At 31.7% G+C, this 11,192-nt stretch overlaps 1 protein-coding gene across 1 annotated transcript in view; it reads left to right on the top strand.

The window, feature by feature from the left end:
- The window catches only part of LOC101238204 (ankyrin repeat domain-containing protein 27), a 51,983-nt gene that overhangs the window by 10,503 nt on the left and 30,288 nt on the right, over positions 1-11,192 (top strand). The window contains exons 7-11 of the mRNA XM_065791474.1: positions 4,715-4,774; positions 5,602-5,658; positions 5,738-5,803; positions 5,936-6,012; positions 6,103-6,148. Coding sequence (XP_065647546.1) covers positions 4,715-4,774; positions 5,602-5,658; positions 5,738-5,803; positions 5,936-6,012; positions 6,103-6,148 — 306 coding nt within the window. The remainder of the gene's footprint in view (positions 1-4,714; positions 4,775-5,601; positions 5,659-5,737; positions 5,804-5,935; positions 6,013-6,102; positions 6,149-11,192) is intronic.

Raw genomic sequence — 11,192 nt, 5'->3', positions numbered from 1 at the left:
TAATGTTCTGACAAAGCTACTCGTAATGTGAACCAGAGGTAATTGATTGTACCAAATGGAATGTTACCAAATTCCATTTGGTAAAAATCAATTGTTTACCAAAAGTTTGTTCAGTTAGGATAATTGAATAATATGCTCAAATCTCAGTAACGAAAATGAGGGGAAAAAAAAGAAATTAATAATACTTCAAAGAGGTTTTCTTGTAATCTTCTGAAGAAGTAGAAGTTGTTGAAAAACTTGTAATTAGAGTTGATAACTTTTGCTGGTTGTTTTTAGTTGTTTTTTTTTGTTTATTTTTTTGTATAATTTAAAGATCTATCTGTTCAACTTGAATGAGTTAAATGAATACTGCCAATTAACAGTAAAGCTGTTTTTTAAAAAAATCATGGATTTTTTTATTTTATTTAACATTATAAATTAAATTTTATAATGTTAAACTTTATAAATTAACATTTAAAGTTTTATGTTACCTAATTAGTGTAAACTAATAAATGTTAAATTGTGTAATAAAAAAGACCAGGTTTCCTAAAAATAAAATTTCTACTAGAGATATGTTCATACCAAACATTTATCAGCATGAGATGAATAAGTTTTTGTTTTTAATAAGTTTCCTTTTTTTCTTTTTAATTCAAAGTAGTTTTCAAACTTTGAAAACTTTTTAAAATGACTTTTTAAAAATGTTTAGGGAAGTTGTAACTTTAAATATTCAAAAAGTCTAGTTTCATTTTGATAATTAATGGATAACAAAAATATTTACAATTATATATAATAATACGTGGTGGTGTGGTAATTATATACAGTACTGTAAATATATTTTAGACCACTTGTATAATTAGACGTATTTATAATTTTTTAGATAAATTAAATGTTTGTTTTTATTTTTAACTTGAAAAGTTAAAGGTTGTATGAGTCAGGAAAAAAAGGAAATGGAAGAGAGTTCCAAAGTGTTAAAGTGCAGGGTAAAAAACTAGATAAATAAAAGTTTTTAGAGCATGCAGAGACAGATAAAGTAAAAGGATGCAACTTTGCTGAATGGCAAGTCTAGTGAGAATGAGTTTGATGGAACTAGAGATAATAGCTCCTTTAAGCAGTGACCATGATAGTATTTTTAAAAAAGAGAAAGAGATGCAACTTTACAACGATGGGAAAGAGGTCCAAGCTTAGCAGATAGAGCGAGTCCAACTACGTTTACAATGCCTTTTTGGACCTTGTCCAGAAGAGAAAGAGCATCATTGGAAGAACCAGCCCAAATATGACAACAGTATTTCCATACAGGGACGAATAAGTGATTTGTAGAAGTAGAGAATGAAATCAGAAAAGAGAAAATGGCGAGCACAATAAAAAGAAGCAACCTTAGCAGATGCTAATTTAGCAATCGATTGTAATTATGGTTTCCATGAAAGGTCAATAATAAATTGTAACCCAAGAAGATGTAAAAAGGAGGACTCAGTGAGAGGGATGTCATTTATTAATATAGGAATGTCGACAGTATTGTGATAGTTGTTTGCAGTAAATAACTGAGTTTTGTTGGAGTTAAAATTTACAAGCCACTGTGAGCCCCAATCTGTTACAGAAGTGACATCAGATCCAAGATCTGCTGCCTGTTCTAAGCAATTGAAAAGAGAAGACTTTTTTTCAAGACAAGAGTATGAAGTTGAGTCATCAGCAAAAAGAGCTCCTTTAGATGTAAGGTTGTCGGGAAGATCATTAATGTAGATAAGAAACAAAACAAGACCAAGGATAGATCCTTGAGGTATTCCAGAAGTTACTGGAAATAAAAAAGAGTGTTGGCCTTTGAGGATGACTTTAATAAAACGGTTAAAAAGAAACGATTTGATAATCTCAAAAACTTTCCCAGATACATCATATAAAACAAGCTTATGGAGAAGACCAGCATGCCAAACTTTGTTGAAAGCCTTAGATATGTTGAGAGCAATACCCCTAGCCTTTCCGCTTCCATCTAATGCACGGTAAAATCTTTCAGTCACAGCAGTTAGCAAGTCAGCCATAGTGTGAGAGGATCGAAAACCATATTGATTGTCTGACAGTAAGTTATTTGATTCAAGATGGGATGTGAGAAATTTGTTTATTAAAGACTCAAAAACCTTGCTAATAACAGAAAGAAGACTGATCAGACGATAATTGGAGGAATCAGAATGTTTACCGGAGTTCTTGAAAATTGGAATAACAGATGTCATTTTCCAGCAGGCAGGAAAACAAAACTCAGTAAGGCACTTATTAAGTAGTTAAGAGAGAATTGAAGAATTGAAGTGAGTTCTTAGAATAATTTTGTAAGACTATGACAGGAATGTTGTCTGGACCACAAGCGGTAAAAGAGTTTAATTGAGATATGACTTAACAACAGAAGCTGGAGTGATTTGAATGTCTAACAATGGGTTAACCTGTTTAATTGGAATGGAAGGAAAAGAATGGCCATAAGATTCGAGTGTTGAATTATAAGAAAAGTTCTTTGCAAATAGTTTTGCCTTATCCTTGGGAGAGGTAATAAGATCTGTCCTATGAATGAGAGATGGAATGTTAGACCTACCTTTGTTAACAACGCTGTTCAAGATTTTCTAAAAGTCTCTAGAGCCTAACTTCTGAGATAAGATACAAGGTTTAGTGAACTGAGAATAATGGAGCTTAGCATCTGACAGCACCTTTTTACATCAACTTCTTGCAATAATAAATAGCCGTTTGTTTTCAAGAGAGTTGTTTTTTTAAAAAAAAAAAAAAATGATTACGATTAGATATAGCAGCTGCACAAGAAGGTGAAACCTGGAGTAGAATGAGGCTTGACTTGGAACTGGCAAGAAGGAATAAAAGCTTCTGTTCCTGCCTGAATCCAGGAAGTTATGTAGGAGGCGCATTTTTCAGCTTAGAGGGAAAAGACATCAGCCAAAAGACCGTCACAAAGAAAATCAGGAAAAGAATCCCAGTCAGCTTTACGGTAATAGTAAATAGTACAATAATAGGGTGAGTCTGAAAAAAGAATTACAAGATGAAAGATCTAAAGAGATTATTTGCATGGTCAGAACCACCTAAGTGAGAAAAAGGAGAAATTGAATACAAGCTATGATCAGAGACCAGACATAAATCAAGGAGTAAATGTAAATGATTAGGGTTGTCTGAAAAACGAGTCACAAAGTTAACTATATGAGTAAGAGATTGAGAAATGCAGAAGTTATAGGCTTTAGTGCCAGCAGGGTTAGTGCCAGCTGGCTCATTAGAGCCAAGCCATTCAGTTTGATGAGCGTTAAAGTTACCAATCACAACAATATTGGCCGAAGGGTAAAGAGAAACTCATGGTCAATTTGATCAAAAGTTATAAATCTAAAAGAGTGCAGTCTTGAGAAGAAGGAGAAAGATAAAGAACAAAGAGAAAGGTGATAGAGTAAAGAGGTGGTAAGCGTAAACATATAAAAGAATGGTCAAAGGATTTGAAACCTGATTACACAACAAATAGGTGAATTGATGTGTATCTATACACCCAAGCCAAGCGTGTGACTATTGGAGTCTTTATGAATCAAAGGGTAGTATCCATCAACACTGAGGTCAGAAAAAGGAATAGCAGAATTTAGATTAGTCTCACTAAGAGCAAGCAAATCTGGTGAATGTTGCAGGAGGTAAGATTTAAGTGATGGAAGGTTGCTTCACAGACCACGAATATTAGTAAAAGATATTAAAACAGTTAGATGGTGGGGATGATTTTTAATGTTTAATATTTTGGGTTATTTTTAGCTTGTTTTAAGTTTAAAAAGTACCTGACTCATTCATAGTTAAAGCATGTTCTCCTAAGCAATAAGCTATGCAATTTTCTCAGCCCTGTTAATTAACCTTAAGTCTTAAAATAGGGCTTCTTATATGGCCTCGACAATGCAGACCAAAAGCATTAACAGTGACACAATCCATGCTCAAAATGGCACTGTTGATACTCTGATATTTTGCAGTTTTTGATGGAATCAGCCTCTCTAAGAGCTACCCCAGAGTTCGGGAAACCTTACTGACAGCTGGCCTCAGAACCATTAAACTGAGTTTTAGGGCTGTACCCTCATTAGGAGATAACAGGAAGAGTTGCATAGCCACTATCAAGGAGGCACAAGCAAAAACCAATGAGAATAGTCAAGACGATCCACCATTCATCATCCTAGGCAGGAAACAATGTAACACAGGTTTACATATAGGTCAGCCTAATAAATGAAGAAGGGGTTCAAGGCTAGTCAACAGAATTATCCTGCTTACCCCTAAAGTCTTTGCCTAGGAGGCCTCCTACAAGACAGTTGCTGGATGCAGTTAAAATCTGCCCAAGATGAGTTTTTTTTTATCGAGACACCATTTCTAGCCTTTACTCAACCAAGAGCCCCAAGGCAGAGGATTTTTTGGAGTTTGTTTCTTCTAGCCTTTGCCTAAAAAAGCTCACTCTATATGGCTGTAGTGCATGGGGCAGGTAGTTATGGTTAAGAAAAATAAATAGAAATTGACAGAAATTAACACTGCTAAAAAAAAAGACTAAACAATGTATTTCAAGCATCTTAATATATGAACATATTAATGTATATTTATGTACTCTATAAGTTAATGTATCTATATTTTTATTCTTATATAATATAAAATGTCTATACGCATACATGTTTTTGTATAAATTTTTTTTATTTTAGATTATATTTCTTATTTTTATCTTAAAATTTCTAATATTTTTAAATTTTTAAAACAGGATGCTGCAAATACTGTTTTTACACGAGCAATGCAGATTTGTCTAAAGAAATCCTATCTGGTCTGTATTCTTTTTGTTATTATTAAAAAAATTTTTTTAATGAAGAATAAATATTAGATTTTGCTGCTTCTGTTTTATTTGAAATATTCCAGAGGTCAATGTTGTCTCAAATCACATAGCTCTGTATAAAATAATTCAAAAGTCCATAAAACAAAATATTGTTAAAAGGGAAGAGAAAGAAAATTATGAAGGAAACAATGTCAAGGCAATAGTTAGCAAAATATAAAGATAAACTATAAAAAGGTATTGAAGCAAAAGTGCTTTAAAAACATGGGGAAAAAATTAGTTCCCTGCCACCATATATTAGATATTCTGTTAGGTAGGCTATATCAATTCATCGTATGTAATTATACTTATAATTTTTAAATTGTCAAGCAGTATATACATACAAAGGTCATTAATATACGAATCAATAAAAATATAAAATATATATTTTATGTATAACTATTATACTTAACTATATTATTATATAGTTAGCTATTGTTAAACAAGCTTAGTTGAAAGAACATATTTTTAACAATATTTTATTTCAATATATTTTTATGGTTAACTTTAGTTGAATTATGAATAGCTATTTGAATGCAAAGTGTCGAATTTATTGCAATTAAATTTTTATGACATCAGGCTTTTTTAAATTAAAAAAAAAAAGATAACTAAATGAATGCAGAACCTTCAGTTGAAACTTTATTAACTTATTAAAAAAATGTTGAGGTCCATCTTACCAGGGAATTTTTTCTCTTTTAAAAAAAATTTATTTTATATTTTTATTGCTAGTGTACAACTTTATTTATTACATTATTAGTTATTTGTGCAATATATTTTTTTAGCGTAAACCAGCTTCAAGTAATCGAGCATTTATGGAAAATGTCAAACTAGCAGTTGAGGTTTGTTTCAATTTGATGAAATTGTTTTTGTAATTTAATTACAAGTTAAACATTAATTGTAATTAAGAAACCTTTATAGACTTATGTTATGGATGGATTGTATAAGCGAATTTTCAAAGGAATTAGTGTAATTATGGCAGATGAAGTATGTTTCAATTTTTTTTAATGTTTTTTTTCTTCTCTTTTTATCTGTTTTAATACCTTTATTGTGTTTTATGTTTTTTTTATTTTTTTCTGGCTTTTTATATCTAAAATTCTGTATCATATTTTTGTAAAGGATGCAGCATTCAATAAAATAACTAGAAATCTATCTGAATTACAAGTCAAAGATCTTGGCATTAAACCCATTTTATGGTATTTCAGTTAATATTACTTTCACTTTTTTATTTGTAACACTTGTAATTTATTTGTTGCATTTGTTTATAATTTGCTGACTGATTTTAGTAAAAACATTCCTAAAGTAAAGAATAAATTGTCGGACCTAATTAGGGTATGTTTTATTTTGAAGCTGTTTTTAATTAACTGATTTGTTTATTTTAAAAGTTAATGTCAATTAAAAAGCTATCAAAACATCATATATGACAACTGATTTGTAAAAGATCAGCTCTCATATTACTTATTTAGTTTATTCATCATGATTATATTACTGTTATTGACATTATGGTTCTAATTATATATTTTATGATTCTAATTTTTATGTGATGCACTGCTATCATAGCCCAAATTTGATTTCATGAAATTTTATTATTCTGATGTAATAAGGATGTTTTCGAACTTAAGAATCTGGGATTTTGTTACAATCTGTTAAGATAAACTTCAACAAATGGCTTAGAAATGGAGTTGTTCTTAAAGGTGTGATAGAATTTAAAGTCTTGATCTTTAATTTCCATTTTCTTTCTAGCTTGAATAAATATCCATGTTGCTTGCTCTTAGCATGTCTATAGACTAATTTACCCAACAGTAAATCACATTAGATTGCAACAGCTGTCATAGTTGATATTTATGTAAAAAGTTTTTTTCAAACATGTTCATTGTTTAATGTTTATTCTTGTTCTGAAAAGTAAATAAAATGTATTGCAAATGGTTGCTATACTTTTAATATATAGCCTAGGTAAGGTGAAGTAAAAATATAACGATTTATTTTTATATATATTTGAATAAAGCTATTTAAAAAAATGAATATCATTAAAATGTTTTATTTTAATGCTAGTATTTTAGACATCTTTTTGGTGTTCAACTTTATACTGTAGAACAACAAATGTCTATGTTGACATCCACCTATGTTGACATCTGTCTAGAGGTTAAATTAGCTGTTATTATAAAAGGAAACAAAAAGTAGGAAATAAAACTAAAAATTTTCTCATTATTAGATATATAACTTAAATCAATTATAAAGTTCATATTTCTTGGTATGTTTGGATTATAACCACTTGATGCCAATTTGAGTACAACTTAATTTTGATGTTTTTCAGAAAGTTTTTGACTTAAGTTTTTCAGAATATACTGAAAACAAATTTTTTTTTTTTAAATTAATTCACTTCCCCAAAATCGAAGCCACTATAGTCGAGGAGGCTACTTATTATGGTTACAACCTCTCAACTCTCTAACTCCAAAACACAAACCTTGATGAACAAGGTCGCTGCATAAAGAAACAAATTGAGTGTGGTACTAATCTTACTGACATTGAATAATCTTAATCTAGGAATAATCTTAATATAAATAAAGAAAATGTAATATACTAAAAACATTAGTTTTCTTTTAAAACTACAACACAACTTACACTGTAATAAGTGTTTTTAAAATTGATGTTTAAATTAATGTTGTAAGAAGAACGGATTTTACAAAAAAAACTGTAGTAAGCCTGGTGTGCATTTTTCATGAGTCCATTTTTTGCTGATATTGAATCCACTGTTCTCTTGATCTGCTTTTAGCAAATGATTGAAAGCAGTAGATGCATAAATATTCTTGATCTTCAGAAGACTGTCAAAGTACTTTTGTTAGCAAAATTTGATTTCAACGTTTTTTTTACTTCCATTCACATGTGTTTTAGGATTTTTAGTCTTATTAGTATGCTTTTTTTTATCACTAGTAAGCCGTGCTTTGAAGCCATGCTTTGACCGGTGAGTTAGTTAGAATCATTGTTGAATGCTTTTTCCTATCTCTTTTTGATGTTAACCTTCAACCTGCTTTAGACAGAGACCTAATACTTTCAGATGGTAAGATTGAAGCATATATACTTCTGTCTAGCTGATTAGCCGGTATCTTAATAGATTATTTAAACATTTTATTTGGTGGTTCTAGTTGAACTAAATATGTTTGGCAGATTTCTTTATTTGAATCAGCATGTGAAGAAGATAGATTTGGTGATCAGTTACATAATTAGGACAATAATCAACATCAGTAAAAATATTAGAATTTATTGGATAAATACCCGTTGCAGCAAAACCACTCAAAATGTTCTTGGGAGATACAGCCTGTGGAAATGCAATGTTTACGATTTTTGGAACATCATATATTGTATATTTTATAAAGTTTTCTTCTTTCATCCAACAACTTGGATTGGCATCTCTAACACTTCCTGTTAGTGCTCCTATTAAGAAATGATCTTTAAAGTTTTTATGAGGAAAAATAAAAAATGATGACAGGCTATTTTCCAATAGCATTTATTGTGCATGCTGAAGTTACAAGTGTTCCTCATTCAGCAGATGTGATGGCTCCTACTTGTTTTACTCAATCTTGGCAATAATTTTTATTAAGAATTATTGCCAAGATGGGAGTAGTTATGCAGGCATTGTTGCAAATTATTGAAAAATAATGCAGCATTCTGCTTATTGAAATTGGTTGCTCGACTTAAATTAGTAGCTTTAGGTTGCCTTATGGAAATACTTAAATGGTGCTTCATAAATGCAGTAAACCAATCTTCACCAGCTCTTCTTCAATCTAAAAGTGAGTAACTTTTATATTATTTTTGATTGCTAGCTGGAAAGCTTTTTTACTTCTGTAGGAATTAAATTAAAATAATTTTCTGCTGCTTGCAGTATTATAGTATTATAATACTATAATACTCCATTATAGTATTTGTAGAAAAGAGAAAGAGAAGCAACATTACGAAGATGTGATAATGGTTGGAAGTTGGCTGCAAGAGCAGGTTCAGCTATGTTTACAATGCGCTTTTGCACCTTTTCTAAAAAAGAAAGGGCCTTATTAGAAAATCCGCCCCAGATATGGCAACAGTATTCCATACAAGGACAGACTTGAGATTTATAGAGATAGAGAATAGAATCCAAAGTAAGAAAGTGTCAAGTTCGATAAAGAGATGCAACCTTAGCAGATGCTAATTTTGCAACAAATATGATATATGATTTCCAAGAAAGATCGGAAATAAAAGTTAATGCTAAAAGATGAAGAGTGGATGACTCATTGAGTAGATTACCGTTCATAAATGTAGGAAGATCTAACTTATTGCGATAATGACTGGCTGAAAAAAATTGAGTTTTATCTGTATTGAAGTTCACCAGCCAGTGAAAGCCAGCAAAGTGAGCCCCATGCTGTAGCAGAAGTGAGATCCTTTTCAAGCTCAAATGCCCGCTCCAAGCAATCAGAGAGTATTGGGTTCTTATCACGACAAGAATAAATGGTAGTATCATCAGCAAACAATGCCACCTTAGATGTGAGAATATCTGGAAGATTGTTAATGTAAATTAAAAAGAGTATAGGGCCAAGTATAGAACCTTGAGGAACCCCTGAAGTTACAGAATAAAAAGAGTGCTTTCAATTGAGGACAACTTTTATACTATGTTTGGAAAGGAAGGATTCAATGATCTTAAAGATGTTACCAGATACATCGTAAAAAGAAAGCTTATGAAGAAGACCAGCATGCCAAATGTTATCAAAAGCTTTTGAAATGTCAAAAGCGATAGCCTTAATCTTTCCACCTTTATCTAATGCACGATAAAACCTATCGGTTATTACTGTTAGCAAATCAGCTGTAGAACAAGAAGATCAAAATCCATATTGATGATCAGAAAGTAAATTATTAGATTCAAGATAAAAGATTAAGTGTTTGTTAATTAAAGATTCAAAAACCTTGCTTAAGATAGGAAGAAGACTTATGGGATAGTAGTTAGATGAATCGGATCGCTCTCCAGAATTTTTGAAGATAGGGATAACAGATGCCGCTTTCCAGAAGGCTGAAAAACAAGACTCTGATAAGCACTTGTTAAATAGTTTTAAGAGTATAGACAACAACTCCAGAGAACTCTTCTGCAAGAGAATAACAGGTATGTTGTCCGGGCTACAAGCTGTAGAAGAGTCTAGACAGGAAATCACTTTAGATACAGATGCTGAAGTGATATGAATGTCAAGCAATGGATCAACCTGTTTGTTGGCAATATCAGGTAGAACGCAACTAGTGGAATCAAGAGATGATATTGATGAAAAGTTTTTAGGAAACAATTCAGCTTTGTCTTTAGGTGAGGTGACAAAGTCTGAACCATACAAGAGATGTGGAGTTACAGATTTGCCCTTATTATAATACTATTAAAGATTCTCCAGAAATCATGAGAGCCTAAGTTTTGTGATGAAATACAAGATTTCATGACCTGCGAATAACGGGCTTTTGCATTAGACAAAACCTTTTTACAATGGTTTCTAGAAGGTATAAACAGACGTCTGTTTTCTGGAGAATTGTTTTGCTGATAGATATTGAGGTAACGGGTTCGATTGGCAATCGCAGCAGCACAATGTGAGGAAAACCATGGAGAAGAGTGCAAGCATGTGGCTATTGGAGTCTTTACGAATTAAAGGAAGATAGCCATCAACACTAAGATCACAAGATGAGACAGCTGAACTCAAATTAGTTTCACAAGGAGCAAGTAGGTCAGGTGAACTTTGCAAGAAATAAGACTCAACAGAAGAAAAATTACTTCCAAGACCACGAATATTAGTGAATGATAGGTTTAGAGAACTTGGTGATGAAGTTGGTTTTTTGTGTTTTATAGTTTTTGGTACTTTATTCATTTTTAAATTTGTTGAAGAATTTGACTCAAAGCATAGATAGTACTCAGAACACTGTCTAAAAGCCCAAGCAATTGCCTCATTATTACTAATAAACCCTAAGCCATAACAAAGGGCTCTAAATGTGGCCTCGACAATGCACACCAAAAGTACAAACAGGGACACCATCCATGCGCAACATGGCACTGTTAATACATTGATATTTTTCAGCTGTTGATGGAATCAGCCTCTCTGAGAGCTACCACAGAGTTCAGGAAACCTGACTACCAGCCAGCCTCAGAACCATAAAACTGAGTTTTAGATCATTAGGAGATAATAGAATGAGTTGCCTAGTCATAAAAACAGAGACACAAGCAAAACCCATGCATTGAGTCAAGAAGATCCAGCACTCAACATTCTAAACTGGAAACAATGTATTAAAAGTACATTATTTCCAGTTTAGAATGTTGAGAATATTGCGCCAGCCTAATAGATGAAGAAGGGGTGTGAGGCTGGTCAACAGATAGAATCTGTTTGTC

This window comes from Hydra vulgaris, chromosome 02 (genome assembly GCF_038396675.1).
Source record: "Hydra vulgaris chromosome 02, alternate assembly HydraT2T_AEP".
In the NCBI taxonomy this organism is placed as follows: domain Eukaryota; kingdom Metazoa; phylum Cnidaria; class Hydrozoa; order Anthoathecata; family Hydridae; genus Hydra; species Hydra vulgaris.
This window is presented reverse-complemented; position numbering and strand designations above follow the sequence as displayed.